A 15538-nucleotide genomic window follows, 5' to 3' on the forward strand; every position below is an offset into this window, starting at 1 on the left:
TAACATCTCATTACTTTTGCAGAATGTATGTAGCGAAAAGCCTATGGGACCTGCATCATTACCTGTAGGTACTTTTTTTTTAAAGGGATTTTTTTCATCCCGGGTTTATATAAATAGTCTTCTTAGTTGTTAATTCTTTGGCCAGTTCCTTCAGCATACATCTGTGGTGTGCCTGTGCTAGAAGATTAGGGGTACTGCCGTGCCCAAGAAAGACACCATCCCTGCCCTCCCAGGCTCCTCATGCCCCATGAGGATGGGGCTGTGTGTTGGAGATCTCTGCACACCAGAGCCTTCGTGGGCTGGCCACAGGGGGTACATGCAGGAGTGTTCGCTTCAGGGATGAAAGACTCACTGGGGATGAGCATGTGGCGGGGTCAAAAGGCCTCTCGTGATGTTCTTGATGGTTCTCCTTCATGTGCTACCTTCCCTTTGGCTCAGAGGCAGGGTTGGGGGAAAGGAGTGCTGAATGGGTTACTGTTGGTGCCATTCCACATCCCACCCATGATGCCGGCTTGGGGAGGGTTAAGAGGGTGGGCTCTGGATCCAGACCGAGGAGGCTCAAATCTTGGCTCCTGATCTTCCTGGGTGTTTGACTAGGACATGTTATCCATCTTGAAGATGAGAGTAACAGCAGCTTCCTCGTGGGTTTGTGGTGAGGATTAAATGCAGTTAAGTTGATCATTCCAGAGCCTAACACACATCAGGGGCATCAATAGTAGATGCTCTGATTATAAGAATCTTCATTTCTGAGCTGTAAAACAGTCCTACACCCCCTACTTGGGCCCTGCCTTCTGGGGCTGGTGAGCAGACCCGATACCTGACTACTGTGGACGTACACAGACTTTCCCTCTGGGAGGGGCTTTACACCGGGTCCGGAAGGCGTACTACCAGCTGCTGTCCAGTCATTCCGACTCATGGCGATCCCATGTGTGCCAGAGCAGAACTGCACTCCATAGGTTTTCAGTGGCTGTGATCTTTCAGAAGTAGATTGCTAGGCCTTTCTTCTAAGGAGCTTCTGGGTGAATTCAAACTGCCAACCTTTTGGTTAGTAGGTGAGCACTTAACCATTTGTGTCACCCAGGGATTACAGAAAGCATAAAGGGGCGGAGTATAGCAACAGTGATAACAGCAGCTCTAATATTAAATGTTACTGTTTATTGGCCGTGGGCTAAGGCTCTGTGTGTATCCTGTGTCCTTTGACTCAGCTGGCTCCAGCTTTCATCTCTGGGAATTGCGAATACTTAACCAGCTAACATGTGTTCATGTGGGTGGCTGGCTATGAATTGAGAATAGGGACTGGGGTTTCTGGATCAGAGTAGGCCTGCTTGTCCCAAAATAATGACATTGACTTTGTCTCCGTAGGCTCCAGACTCTAATCTGGTCGGTTGGGTTGAGCTCCAAATGATTCTCTGGGGATCCAAAAGAGTGAGCACTCCCCTAAAATGTCAGCCACCCCTTCTCTGCAAGTCACCTGTCATTCCAAGTAGCCAGACCCTCTGCAGAGCAGCATACAGCACCAGGCTATGGCATGTAGAGTCAGTTGCTGGGGAAGTAGCAGCCCTGCTTCTGGGCTTCTGTGTTTGCAGACTCAGAGCATTCATCATTGGCTAGGGTCTCCTCGTTGCTGCTGGAGGGTTGTCTTTCCCACCCGGGCTTTAACCAGATGTGAGCCAAGGCTCCCTCCCATGCACTGAGTGTGTCAGGCAGAATAGTCCCCCTTTAGCCAGGATTATAGAGCCCCCCATGTTGTTCAGTGACCCTGACCTCACTTGTGAACCCCCAGTTAATCAATGCTGCTTCTCAAGTGCACACATTCTTCTTTCCTTGAAAGTGGTAGTAGACTTCTGGGAGAGAGCTGGTTGTGAACACAGAAGGAAAAAAATAGACTTCTGTAAATCAAGGCCCTTAATTGGTGTGGTAGCCAACATTCCCACAAAAGAATAGAACTCACTGTGTACTTCCCCTTTTGTGTGTGGCTATTGTGGTCTATCCCTTATTACCTCCACGGGATGAGAGCTCCAGGGTACCATTATCGCCCACAGAGGTGTTGAGTGTGGTAGCTCTGGTTCACATATGAGGAGTTGATGGAATCAAAGAAAATTCAGAGTGCAGACATGTTCCAGATATGAAGGGGGCATTATTGTACATGAGATAACCATTGGAAACAATTTCCCCTCCCTTTCTCCCAGAGCAGAAGGTGGGGCTTGCCAACTGATGTGAGTCCTGTGGGGTTGTGGCTCCAGGAGGGAGCAGCCTTCAGGCAGGGCGGCTGGGATGCTTTGGAACAGAAGGGCCAGTGGTGGCACCTGGTCCAGTTGGCCAGAGAAGACCAGGGACCCTACGGATTGCCATGGAGGAACCAGCGGGGAAGAACAGTGGACGAGAGTGGGTGGGTGTAGGTGAGAGAGGAAGGCCCTCTGACTCAGACGCTGGCTGACTTTCCTGAGTCTGTCCTGCAGTATGTCACAGATCAGGCTGGGGCGGCCCCAAGGCTGGAGACTGCTCCCTGGCGGGGGGCGTATCACATGTACACGCTGATTGGTGCCCTTCCCTAGTCTGCACTGGGCCATTTGTGACTTCTTCCAGGTTTTGGCAAAAGTCAGGACAATTGAGGGTAGGAAGCAGAAAAAAGATGCTCACACTTCTTGTCTGTCTGTCCATCCTGGGGCTTTGTTAGTTTTCATTACCAGGATGGCTCCCTTTGGGCATTGAAGTTTTCTTTCTTTTAATAATATTTTATTGAGTTTTTGGTGAAAGTTTACATGGCAAGTTAGATTCCCACTTAACAATTTCCACACAAATTGTTAAGTGACATTAGTTATATTTATCATAACGTATCAACAGTCTCTTGAAGTATGTTTGTTCCCTTTCCAGTACTCTAGATTCCCTGCCCCCTTCTCATCTTTGCTTTTGAGAAATTGTTGACCTTTTGGTCTCCTCCTGATGGTTTTCTTAAGTAGGACATTGCGCTTATGGGTAATATCCTTTATTTTGGGTGCCACTCTGCTATTTTGCTAAAAAGTGATGTCAGGATAGGCTTGGTTCTAGGTTTAAAGAGTGTCTCAGGGCAGTAGTCTCAGGAAGGCCTCTGCTTTCTACTGTTTCAGTTGTCTGGCCTTTTTTGTTTTTTTATATAAGAATTTGATATGTGCTCCATACTTTTTATCCCATTCTATCTGGGACCAACTATTGTGACCCCTATCAGAATGGTCAGTGGTGGTAGCTAGGTACCATCTAGTTCTTCTAGTCTCAGGTTAGATGAGGTTGTGGCTCTTGTAGACTCGTTTCTTCTCTGCAGTTTTGGTTACCGTCTTATTGTTTTGCTCCTGGCAAGTAGAAACCTATAGTTGTGGCTTAGATGGCTGCTCACAAGCCTTTAAGACCCCAGACGGTATTCACTTCACCAGGAGGGCATTGGAGTTTTTTAACGAGAATCTGAGTCTCTCGAACCTGGGTCAGTATATATTCATCAAATAATTACTGGACATGCCAGGCACTGTTCTAGGCAGTAGAGCTACAACAGTGCACAAAGCAAAGAGCCTTGAGCTCTAGGAGCCTCCATTCTAGTAGGAGGAGCAATGAAATGACTAGTAACCATGGCAGCATGTTAGAATGTGAAAAGTGCTCTGCAAAAGTAGAGGTAAAGCAGAGAAGCAAGAGGGGGTTGCTAGGAAAGTGGGTGGTGTTGCTCTCAATAGCGCGGCCAGGATAGGCCTCATTGGGAAGGTGATGTATGCACATAGACTTGAAGGAAGCAAGGCAGTGAGCCATATCCATACTGGGGAAAGAACATTTGGGGCGGAGAGATCAGCCAGTGCAAAGGCCCTGAGGTGGGAGCATGCCTGGTGTGTTGGAGGAACAGTGAGCAGCGTGGTGAAGGGGAGCATGGTAGGAGAAGAGGTCAGGGAGGGAGTGAGGGTCCAAGAGCTTGAAAATTTTCACGGAGGGAGATGGGCACGTCCTCGTCTTTGCGTCCCCAGTGTCCAGCATGGTTCTTGATTGATAGAAAGTGCAGTAAACATTGGTTGTCTTGAAATAACTAGCCTCTTTCTCTTCCTCAATGAGAGAACCAAGCACTGATTTCACTCTAATGAGACTAGGACATCCAGTCTTGGTCAGTGCCAGTCCTCAAGCCAGGAAGTCTAGTTCTGCTTGCCGGCTGGGGGGCTGCACATGGGTCAACCCCTGCCCTCTCCAGGTACCTCAGCAGAAATAACAACAGCAGGGGATCAGGGAGAAGGAGATCACTCATTTCATGATTGAGGGCAGTAAACACGGCAGGTATGTAACTGCCATCCCAGGAGATGATCAGTGGGGCTTACCTAGAGGATGCTGGCCTGAGCATAATTGGCCACTGGTCACTTGCTGGGATGCTGATAACATCACCGCGGGAGATCCTTGTGGTAGTCCCCAGCCAGGCACTCAGACAGATTCGAAAGCTTCATGGGCAAAGAGAAGAAATAATCACATTTAAAGGCTGTGTTTACTCAGCAACATTCTTCTGGGTGATTGTTCGACTGTGGCCGAGTCTCTCCCTGTTTGGAGTAGCGTTATCTGTTGAGTGCTCTCTGTGTGCCAGGCTGGCTTGCCTGCTCACCCTTCTTTATGCCTTCCTGTGACCGCCTATTGGGTTCCCCCACCTTCCAGGGAGGCACTCTGCTGGCCACAGGGACACAGGATGAACTATACAGACAAGGCCCTGTCTGGACATTCCAGGGGGAGACAGACCATAAACACATGACCAGGGCATCCCAGATTGCTTATCTGGGTCTGTGAAAGGAGTTGAAACTTTGAGTGGTGACAGTGAGGGACGTGCCCCAATGAGTGACATTGTACTTGAGAACCAAAGGATAAGAAGTAAGTCCTGCTAAGGAAAGGGGGTGGGGTAGGGGTGGGTGCTGAGATGGTCAAGGCCTCCAGAACGTCAAATCAGAGGCCTACGGTGGGAGTGAGCTGGGCTTGTTGGGATTAAAAACGAGGCTGGCATGCAGGAGATGCCTAGGCCAGCGGGAGCAGGGGATGCTGCTTCACTTTATAGAGTGAGAACATGCTTTTGCCGGTGCCTCCTTTAATGCTCATGATAACCCAGAGAGCACAGTGCCGCTACCATCCACACTTTGCCCTACAGAAACCGAGGCTGCAGGAGGTTACGTGGTGGCCTGTCGTCACGAGCTCCAAACCCCATGCTGTTTCTGTGCCATGCCCTTTTGTCACCCTCTGCATGATCGCCAGTTCAGTGAAGCTTGCCATGTGGGGTCGAGGGCTCTGGACTGAACGTTTTGGGTAGCTGAGAGTCAGCAATACTTTATGGTTCATTACCTTTCTTAGAGAGCAGAATGTAGCAGGGTACTTACTCTTTATAAAGAAGCACCAAATACGTGCTTGGCTTAGTGAGTATACGATGTTTGATTTGATTTTTTGTGATCAAAGAGGCAATTTAGATGCTCGTAAGTATTATGCAATCAGTTCATCCCACAATCATTTATTATTGGTGATGGTCGAGTGCCAGGTATGGATGGGTGTTACAGAGCACAGAGAAGGTGGCCTGAAATGGGAAAGGTAAGGGGGCTGAGGCTGGTCTTCTGCAGACCGAACAGCACCCCAGAGGTTGCTTTCTAAGAATAAATCACAGTGACCTCTTGATAGCACCTGCTATTTGTCTCAAAGCTGGAGTGCTGAGCACGTGTGCACATGTGAGTCCTGTGAGCCTGGTGCAGTTCTGCCTAAATGGGCACTTCTTTGGTTGATGCCTCTGCAGCTGCGATACTCCCTGATAATCAGCCAATCCGTGGAGAAGAATCCCGTATGCCTCTTGTTAATGGAAGTGGCCTGTTACCTCTTCATGTTTCCCCACTCAATAGGTTTTATTTTCCCCATTAAATTTGGCAGCGTTATCAAATCTCCTCAATGAAGTGGTTGTGATTACGCGTTCTGGGTGCGTGTTTGGGCTTTGGTTCAGCAGCCCCGCATTACTCACAGTCTGGCACGTAGCACATGCACCCATACATCACCCAAGGGCGTATTCCATCAGGTGTTTGCTTGCTGATCACCTCGTTCTGGAATGAGAATAGGCTCGCCCTACGCCAATTATTGGCCCAGCTTCACTTTGCAGCCAGTTACAAGGCCATGTGCTGTGGCGCCGTTAGTTACATTTGGTACAAACCTGGGCCATGGTCATCCCCTGTGTCTTTTGGGTAACATGGTGCTCTGTGTATATGAGACAAAAATGCAAAATAATTACATGTTGAGGACAACCAAAATCATTGTCAGAGGGCCACTTAATGAGGGACATGTAAACTTTCTGACCTTTTGTCCCATTAGCATGCCAGGAACATGGCTTAGTTTTTATGTTGGGAGCCTCAGCAGGCGTTTACTGAAAGAATTTAATGTTTGAGCAGTGTAGTATGGTGGTTATTCATGTGGGCACCAGAGCTAGGCTTCCTGGACTCAGATCCCAGTGCTGCTTCTCACCAGCGGGTGACCTTTGTCAAGTCCATTGCTCTTGTAGCTCCCTTTCTCATTCAGTCGTCGGGGGATAAAATGAGTCAGGGTATGTAAAGTGCTCAGAACAGTGCTGGGCACATTTGAACTGCTCACTGAGTATTCATGGTGGTTGTTCTTAGCTGGGTTATACAATAAAGTGTGCTACCTCTTGACACCTCACAGCGGTCCTGTGAGGGAGGTGTTCATATACTGCCCGTTTGATGGACGTGGAAACAGGCCCAGAGAGGAGACGGGACTTGTCTAAGTCACACAGGCAGTGGAGTCAGGACTCAAACCGTGGAGGGTGGGACTTGAACCTGAGCTTCAGCTGTCCCAGCGTTCAGCCCCTGGATCCCATGCTGACTTTATGTCTGTGCCCCCCTCGTCCCAGAGATTGGGAAGGTCGGCCAGGGGCCCAGGAGTGCCTCCAGGAGGCTGAGCCTAGCCCAGTAACAAACCAGAAGGAGGGAATAGTAAGTTGCTAGGAGCTAGGGAGTCAAGTTTAAAATGAAGAATGTGATTAAAAAAAAAAAAATAGCCTCCCCCCCCCCCCATTTCTTCCATCCTAGTGATCGGGATTGAAGGAAGACTCATTAACAACCTGCTTTATGCAGATGACACAACCTTGCTGGCTGAAAGTGAAGAGGACTTGAAGCACTTCCTGATGGAAGATCAGAGACCACTGCCTTCAGTGTGGATTACACCTCAACATAAAACAAAAACCCTCACAACTGGACAAGTGAGCAATATCATGATAAATGGAGAAAAGATTGAAGTTGTCAAGGATTTCATTTTACTCGGATTCACAATCAGTGCCCATGGAAGCAGCAGCCAAGCAATAAACAACACATTGCATTGGGCAAATCTGCTGCAAAAGACCTCATTAAAGTGTTAAAAAGCAAAGGTGTCACTTTGAGGACTAAGGTGCGCCTGACACAAGCCATGATATTTTCAGTCGCCTCATACACATGCAAAAGCTGGGCGATGAATAAGGAAGACCGAAGAAGAATTGATGCCTTTGGATCGTGGTGCTGGTGAAGGTTATTGAGTACACCACCAAGTGCCAAAAGAACAAACAATCTGTCTTGGAAGAAGTATAGCCAGAATGCTCCTTAGAAGCAAGGATGGTGAAACTTTGGCTCACTTACTTTGGACGTGTTATCAGGAAGGGTTGCTATGAGTTGAAACCAGCTTGATAGCACCTAACAGCAAGAGTAACGACTAAAATTAAGTCTCTGGGTGGTGCAAATAGTTAAACATCCTCAGCTGCCAACCAAAAGGTTGGAGGTTCAAGTCTACCCAGAGGTGCCTCAGAAGAAAGGCCTGGCAACCTACTGCTGAAAAATCAGCCATTGAAAACCCTATGGAGTGCAGTTCTACTCTGACACATGTGGAGTCACCATGAGTCAGAGTCAACTCAATGGCAGCTGGTTACTAAAATTAAAATACAAAATAAAATGCAACAGGTACCTGCGGCCTCTTCCGGGTGTACGTTCCAAACAGCTCCTGCTGGAGCTCTGAGCTGGCCTTCCCACCATTCTCTTCTTCCTGGGTTTCTGGTGAATTCCTGTTAACAGTCAAAACTTGGATCAGGCATTTCCTTCTCTATGAAGACCTCCTGTGCTTTCCCCGGCGCCAGTTCTGGCAAGTCTCCCCACTGCTTCCTCTCCCCTCATCGCTCCTTGTGCAAACCTGCTTTGGTATTTGACGCATGGCCACATGCTACTCTACAGTACATTGCGGGATGCTTGCTGTCCCCAGAGCTGGACTTCCCCTGTTCTTTTTTTTTTGTGTGTGTCTGTGTGTATGTGCTTTAAGTGAAAGTTTACAGCTCAAGTTAGTTTCTCATACGAAAATTTGTACACACATTGTTATGTGATCCTAGTTGCTATTCTTATAATATGTCAGCACACTCCTTTCCACCCCAGATTTCCCTTGTCCATTCAACCAACTCCTATCCCTTTCTGCTTTCTCATCCTGCCTCTGGACAGAAGCTGCCCACTTAGTCTCAGGTATCTACTTGAACTAGGAAGCACATTCTTCACAAGCATCATTTTATGTCTTACAGCCCAGTCTAATCTTTGAAGAGCTGCTTCAGGAATGGTTTTAGTTCTGGGTTAGCAGAGAGTCCGGGGCCATGTCTTCGGAGGTTCCTTCAGTCTCAGTCAGATCATTAAGCCTGGTCTTTTTACTGGAATTTGAGTTCTGCACCCCACTTTTTTCCTGCTCTGTCAGGGACTCTGGACTTCCCCTCTTACCCCAGTACTCGCCACTCAGTCTGTGCTCTGTGAATGAAGAGTTCAGATCTCTGGTGACCCCAGCAAATTCAGCTCCCAAGTCATTTAATTTGCTCCTAGCTTGTCTTTGGGGCCTAACCTCTGGTAACCTTTTAATTTTTTCATTGAGGGTTACCATAAATGCAGTAAAGTGCATAAAGTGCACTCGTCTTAGGTGTACTGCTTGATGATTGTGTAATGTGATTAGGTTTGTGTGCCATTCAGATCAGGACAGAAAGCCTTTCTGGCACCCCACATGGTTCCTTCTCAGTCTGTAACTCACACCTCCCACCCCCAGGGTAATCGCCATTCTGACTTCTAAAGGTGCCTTTTTAAAAGGTCTTTTTGGCATTTAAATGGTGCTGGCAAAGTTTTCTGGGGGTATAACTACTTGCTGGTATAGAAGCGTGTAGAGTAGAAAGTGAAAGTTCCCCAGCCTCAGGATCTTCCCCAGAGGGAATCACTGTCTTCAGTTTGTGTGTCTTTCCAGGCCTTTCTCTGTGTACTTTCATATAAATATCCATACCCAGCAATACATGATATATACGTATACGCATGTTTCAGATCTTTGGTTTTGTTTTCTAACCATAAATGGAATTACTTGTTTATTCATTCCTTTTACAACTTTCTTTTTCACTTACAATCTTACAGTCTGTCTCGGGTCTTCCAGACCTGGTGGAGATCATATCTGTTTCACATCTGTGCCATTGGCCATGTCTGCCTCACTCCTTCACTGGGGGACCCAGGCCTTGCTCTCAGATCCTCCATTAAAAAAAAAAAAAATTTTTTTAATTGCCGGTCTGTGGGAATTCACCTTCCCTGGAAGATCTGACATTTAAGCAAGGACCCAACCGTAGGTTTGAGGGATGCAAAGCTGGTGGAAGGTGGCAGTAACCGGCAGGTGCAGATACTTTAGGGAGTAGTTAAGCCCTCAGGGCACCCCTGAAGTCACACTGCCGGCCTTCAGCTGGCCTTGACCCTGAAGCCAGCCTGAGGGTCCAGCCACAGAGGGGGCCTGGTCGATTCACTGCAGTCAGCAAGAAAGGCCCCATCTCCATGTTCCTCTTAAAGCTCAGGCTGCAGTTACTGGGAGGTGAGCCAGTGGCAAATCTTGAACCTGACTGTAGGTATAGCATTTGGGAAACACTGACCTTGTTTGCAAAATCCTACTTTCTGGGGCACGTGTGTTGTGTACTTTACGAGATGATAAACCCAAAGGCCTTCTAAATTTTGACTCTCAAGTGGGCTTTTTTCCCACTTCTTTGTGTTGGTTTCATTGAGCTTTTTTATTGTACTGAGTTTGGCTTCTGAGGGTGTTAGGCTCTTTTCTTTTCTCCCCCCCTTCCTTCCTTCCATTTTCTTCTTTCTCTGTTGCTGGCTCTTTCACTCTGGGATCAGTATGGTGCAAGCGTTCATTCCTGCATTCACTCAGCAGCAACATGGGAAGCCTCTGCACTGCCCTCTAGTGTAGAAAACAGGGTGGGCCCTTCTCCTGGTGGGTTTCTAGTCTGGGACATTTGGACTGGCACATGACAGACTCCTGGAGGAATCTGTTGTTGTTGTTAAGAAATTTTATACACAAATTATTTTATGACATTAGTTGCAATCCCCACAATATGTCCACTCCCCCCATTTCCTTTTCCACCCTGGGTTCTCAGTGTTCATTCATCCAGTTTTCCTGTCCATTTCTCCCTTCTCATCTTTGCTTTTGGACAGGTGTTGCCCATTTGGTCTTGTATACTTGATTGAACTAAGGCACATTCCTCACGTGTGTTATTGTTTGTTTTGTAGGCCTGTCTAATCTTTGGCTAAAAGGTGGACTTTGGGAGTGGCTTCAGCTCTGAGTTAGCAAGGTGTCTGGGGGCCATAGTCTCGGGGGTTCCTCTAGTCACACTCAAACCAGTAAGTCTGGTCTTTTTTTGTGGTGGTAGCTGGGCACTGTCTATTTCTTCTGGGCTCAGGCTGGTGGAGGCTATGGTCCATGTGGTCCATTCGTCCTCTGGACTAATATTTTCCTTGTCTTCAGTTTTCTTCATTCTCCTTTGCTTCCAGTGGGATGGACCAATAGATGTATCTTAGATGACTGCTCGCAAGCTTTTAGGACTTTAGACACTACTCACCAAAGTAGGATGTCCAACAGTTCTTTATGAACTGTGTTATGCCAGTTGACCTAGATGCCCCCCAAGACCATCGTCCCCAGCTCTCAGAGCCAGTTATGCAGTCCCTCAAGGTGTTTGGATATGTCTAGGGAGCTTCTGTGACTTTGCCTTAGTCAAGTTGTGCTGACTTCCCCTATATTGTGTGTTGTCTTCCCTTTACCAAAGTTAACACTTGTCTACTATCTAGTTAGTGATTCCCCCTCCCTAGCCCTCTGTCTTAGTCATCTAGCGCTGCCATAACAGAAATACCAGAAGTGGATGGCTTTAACAAAGAGGAATTTATTTTCCCACAGTCTAGTAGGTTACAAGTCCAAAGCCAGGGCTTCAGCTCCAGGAGAAGGCTTTCTCTCTCTGTCAGCTCTGGAGGAAGGTCCCTGTCCTCAATCTTCCCCTGGTTGAGAAGCTTCTCAGGTGCAGGGACCCCATGTCCAAAGGCATGCTCTGCTTCTGGTGCTGCTTTCTTGGTAGCATGAGGTCCCCAGCTCTCTGCCTGCTTCCCTTTCCTTTTACCTCTTGAGAGATGAAAGGTGGTGCAGGCCACACCCCAGGGAAAATCCCTTTACCTTGGATCAGGGAGGTGACCTGAATAATCCTTTTAACCACAGGCAGAGATTATGATTTATAACACATAGGAAAATCACCAAATGCAGGACAACTACACATGGCCTAACTAAGTTAACACATATTTTGGGGGGACACAATTCAATCTATTATACCCTCCCTTCCCTCATAACCATCAATCCTGGAGGAATCTTGATGGGAGCAGCAGGAATGATCACAAATCTCAGCCTACATTACCCAGCCATGTTCTTCTCAACTTCTCTGTGATAATTGTGGTATTTTGACATCGTTGATATTAAAACCAATATACCAACCAATCTACCCAGGTTTTTCACATATAGAAGAATAAAAAGGAAACAAAACTCATCCATAATTCCAGTGTCCAAAGGACCCTTATCACGTTTTTAAGAAGTTAATATGTGTACATGATTACATTTCAAACCAAATGGAAATGTATAAAAATGAAACAGTAACAGCACACGTGTGGATGTGCACACACAGTGCATCGGCTTGCTTTCTCTCCCCACAGATGAAATGCTAGTGCATTTTTAAGTATCTTCCCAGGAAAAGCTGGGCGTACACCATCATGTCTAGCCTTTGAACAGCTTTAAATGTCTGCTCACTACTTTTGTTTTTTCATTCTGCAGCTGTTTCTGCAGCAGTACATCTAGATATGCGTCAGTCTTTTTGCCAAATACATGCGTTCCCACTTCATTGCCAGGCCATAATGACTTAACCACTCCCCTATTGATGGACATTTAGGTTATTTCCAACTGTTTACTGGATAGTTGCATTTTAAAGGTTTGAAATTTCCCTGGTAAGCACGCCTTTTTGTTTCCCCCAGACACTTTATCTTCAAGAGAAGCAGATCCCTTTTGAAGGTTTTCTTATTTTTACAGTTGACTTTTTTTTTTCCCAATGCAGGCAGGGAAAGGAAGTTAGCTGCTTTTTGTTGGATGCTTACTGTATCGCCAAGCTCTGAAGACCTTTATATCCATGATTATGTTCAGAACTAAAAAGGCCGGAATTATTTGTCCCTTGTTTTAGATGAGGGACCTGTGGTTCAGAGAGGCCCTACAGCCCAGAACCCATGGGCTTTGTTACAGCCCTTCCATTCTGCCCATTGTTCTGTGCATCTGAGTTCATGTACGGTTTAAAAAACCACTTGCTGTCAGGTCACTTCTGACTCATGGTGACCCCATGTGTGTCCGAGTAGAACTGTGCTCTGTAGATTTTTCAGTGGCTGAATTTTTGGAGGTAGATCACTAGACCTTTATTCCGAGGCTCCTCTGGGTGAGCTTGAAACACCAATCTGTCCACGTTAACTGTTCTGCACCCTCCAGGGACTCCGTATAAAGCTTAGGGAGAAGTTTCTGCATCAATCCATTACAGAGAACTTCTCTGTAACTTCTAACTCGATAGTGTTTTGCTCTGTGTTCGGTCTCACTTTTCTGTTTTGGAAAGATTTTGACTGCTGTGTGACATGCTATAAAATTCACTGGGAGTAGGTAGTGAACAGAGGAAGCCAGTCACTTAACCTTGGGGCCTAGTTTGTGGGTCCCTGTCCTTCAGAAGGAGAGTAGGGCACCCAGGACTGTGTTCCGTCACACAGCGTCCTAAGTGAGCTCCGGTGGATCCTCTCCATCGGGCAATGCATGCAGGGACTCACCCTCTCTGCACTCTGGCTTGCTGGCATCTGTGATATGCTGTCTGGGTTTCCTGGATAGTAGCTTCTGTCTCGATTCATCTGTCATTTTGAGGATGATTAATCCAAAGTGGGTGAATAATAAAAATTAATGTTTAGGTTTGGACGTAAATTCGGCTTTCAATTAGGTTTTGTTTTGAGCATTATTAAAATTAATCTGAGCTCCTTGAGCTCAGTCCACTTATTGGCAAGATCTGGGCCCTGGAATAAAATTGATAGTTGTTTGGGGTAAATTCATAAGGTGGGTAATACATATCAAGATAATGGAGGAGTCGCCTTTTAAACTCTTTGCTTTGTCCTTTTTTTAAGTGACAAAATCATGGCCAACATCATCCAGACTCTAAAAAGAGAAAAACACCTCAATTAGAAACCTGCCCGCAAATGGCCAGATAGTTTTCTTTTGTCTTTGCCCCTTTCTAGACCTGATCCACTTGGCATATAGGTACACTTTTTAAAGAGCACTAAATCTGGAGGCAAGTTTGAGCCTGATAAAACTCTTTATTATTTTAGGAAGAGCTTGGGCTTCAGAGTCAGAGAAACTTAGATTCAAATTCTGACTTTCTAGCTCAATAGCTGTGTGACATTGAGCAAGTTACCTAACCCTTCTGAGCCTCTATTTTCTCATCTCTAAAATGGGACTAATAATCCTTATATCCTGATTGTTAAAAGGACTGAGATCGAGTCATGTTTTCCACCATGTGGGACCACTGGTGACACTTGGGCCTTTTTAAATTGTCTTTCAAGTCTTCTGGTTTTTTAGGGAAAAACTTCTTCCTTTGGAGCAAGCTGACCTTTAACCTCCTTCCTGATACTTGTTAGGCTCCTTTTTTTCTTTTTAAATAATTTATTTTGTTTTTGTTGTTGTTGAGAGTATACACAGCAGAACATACACCAATTCAAGTTTCTCTGTGTAGAATTCAGTGACATTGATTATATTCTGTGCAACCATTCTCACCATGCTCCCTTTCTAAAGAGAGCCCACATTTGACCTGCCTTGGAAGTACAGCCAGAATGCTCCTTAGAAGCGAGGATGGTGAGACTTTGTTTCATGGGCTTTGGACATGGTATCAGGAGAGACCAGTCCCTGGAGAAAGACATCAAGCTTGGTAAAGTAGAGAGTCAGTGAAAAAGAGGAAGGCCCTCAGCAAGATGGATTGACACAGTGGCTGCAACATTAGGCTCAAACACAGCAACAATTGTGAGGATGGCGTGGGACTTCTTGCAGTGTTTTGTTCTGTTCTGCATAGGGTCGCTGTGAGTCGGAACCAACTTGAGGACAGCTAACAACAACAGTATACCTTGTATACCTTGCTTTTTATTTTTTTTATTTTTATGATGGCAGGTACGCCATTGTTTTATTTGCTACAGTGATACACAGTTTCTTTAAAAAATACGCTCACATAAGTTAAGAAGGTAATGACTTTGGTGTGCTGGAGCTAAGTTGCAAATTGTGTGGGTGGAGTGTGGGTTTGAATCCCAGGTGTGCTACTCCTCGGCTATAACCTTGGGCAGACCTCTGAGCCTCGGTTTCCTCATCTGTAAAATCAGGATAGCGACAGTACTACCTTGTGGGGTTGTAGAGTTTAAATGAGATACTTTACCCAGAGCCTTTAGAACAGCATCTGGCAAATATGCAGGACTATAGGCATGTTAACCAGAAGTATTTTTCTATGTGACTAACTGACATTCGGGGAACATTGAGCTGGTGGTGTTGAATTGCTTAGCAGAATTTCCACTTGGCAACAGAGAGCAATTAATGGTAGCTGAGGCTACTTTTATTGTTCAATAATAACACAGTATATTAATACACGTCATGTTGGCGCTTAATTTCTTGGTCACAGGAGCTGTCAGGCAGCAAGGTAGCATCAGGTGAGTTTCTAGCGTTCACACCTGTCTCTTGTCTCTGTTGGACTTTTGTAGGCCCAGCCCAGCATTCGGTGTTTCATTAAACCCACCGAGTCGCTAGAGAGGTCCCTTGAGATGAACAAGCACAAGGGCAAGAGACGGGTGCAAAAGAGACCCAACTACAAAAATGTTGGGGAGGAAGAAGACGAGGAGAAAGGGGCTGCCGAGGATGGTCAAGAAGACGCCGAGAAGCCTAAAGGTACAGAGGGTGGTTCAAAAGGCACCAAGACGAGTGGGGAGAGTGAAGGTGAGTGCGCCCGTGAACGTCGTCCATGCCACCCCATGGGGAGCCAGGCTGCCTTTCCTGCCTTCTCCATCCTAACTGCTGGTCCCCTCCTGTGTGTTCATTCCTGGCACTGTGTACCTCATTCTGTACAACCCAGCCATCGAGACTGTGTGGCTGTGTGTCACACACACAACCCACACAAGTCCCAGCCCTCGCTGAATGG

At 46.5% G+C, this 15538-nt stretch overlaps 1 protein-coding gene across 7 annotated transcripts in view; it reads left to right on the plus strand.

Moving 5' to 3' along the window:
- CLEC16A (C-type lectin domain containing 16A) overlaps positions 1 to 15538 on the plus strand; it is a 250398-nt gene that overhangs the window by 62799 nt on the left and 172061 nt on the right. For 6 of the 7 annotated variants that reach the window (XM_064295577.1, XM_064295579.1, XM_010597308.3 and 3 more), the window contains exon 10: positions 15105 to 15336. In XM_064295577.1, the coding sequence (XP_064151647.1) occupies positions 15105 to 15336 (232 nt within the window). The remainder of the gene's footprint in view (positions 1 to 15104; positions 15337 to 15538) is intronic. The other variant, XM_064295578.1, reaches the window with a different exon arrangement.

This window comes from Loxodonta africana, chromosome 12 (assembly GCF_030014295.1).
Source record: "Loxodonta africana isolate mLoxAfr1 chromosome 12, mLoxAfr1.hap2, whole genome shotgun sequence".
In the NCBI taxonomy this organism is placed as follows: domain Eukaryota; kingdom Metazoa; phylum Chordata; class Mammalia; order Proboscidea; family Elephantidae; genus Loxodonta; species Loxodonta africana.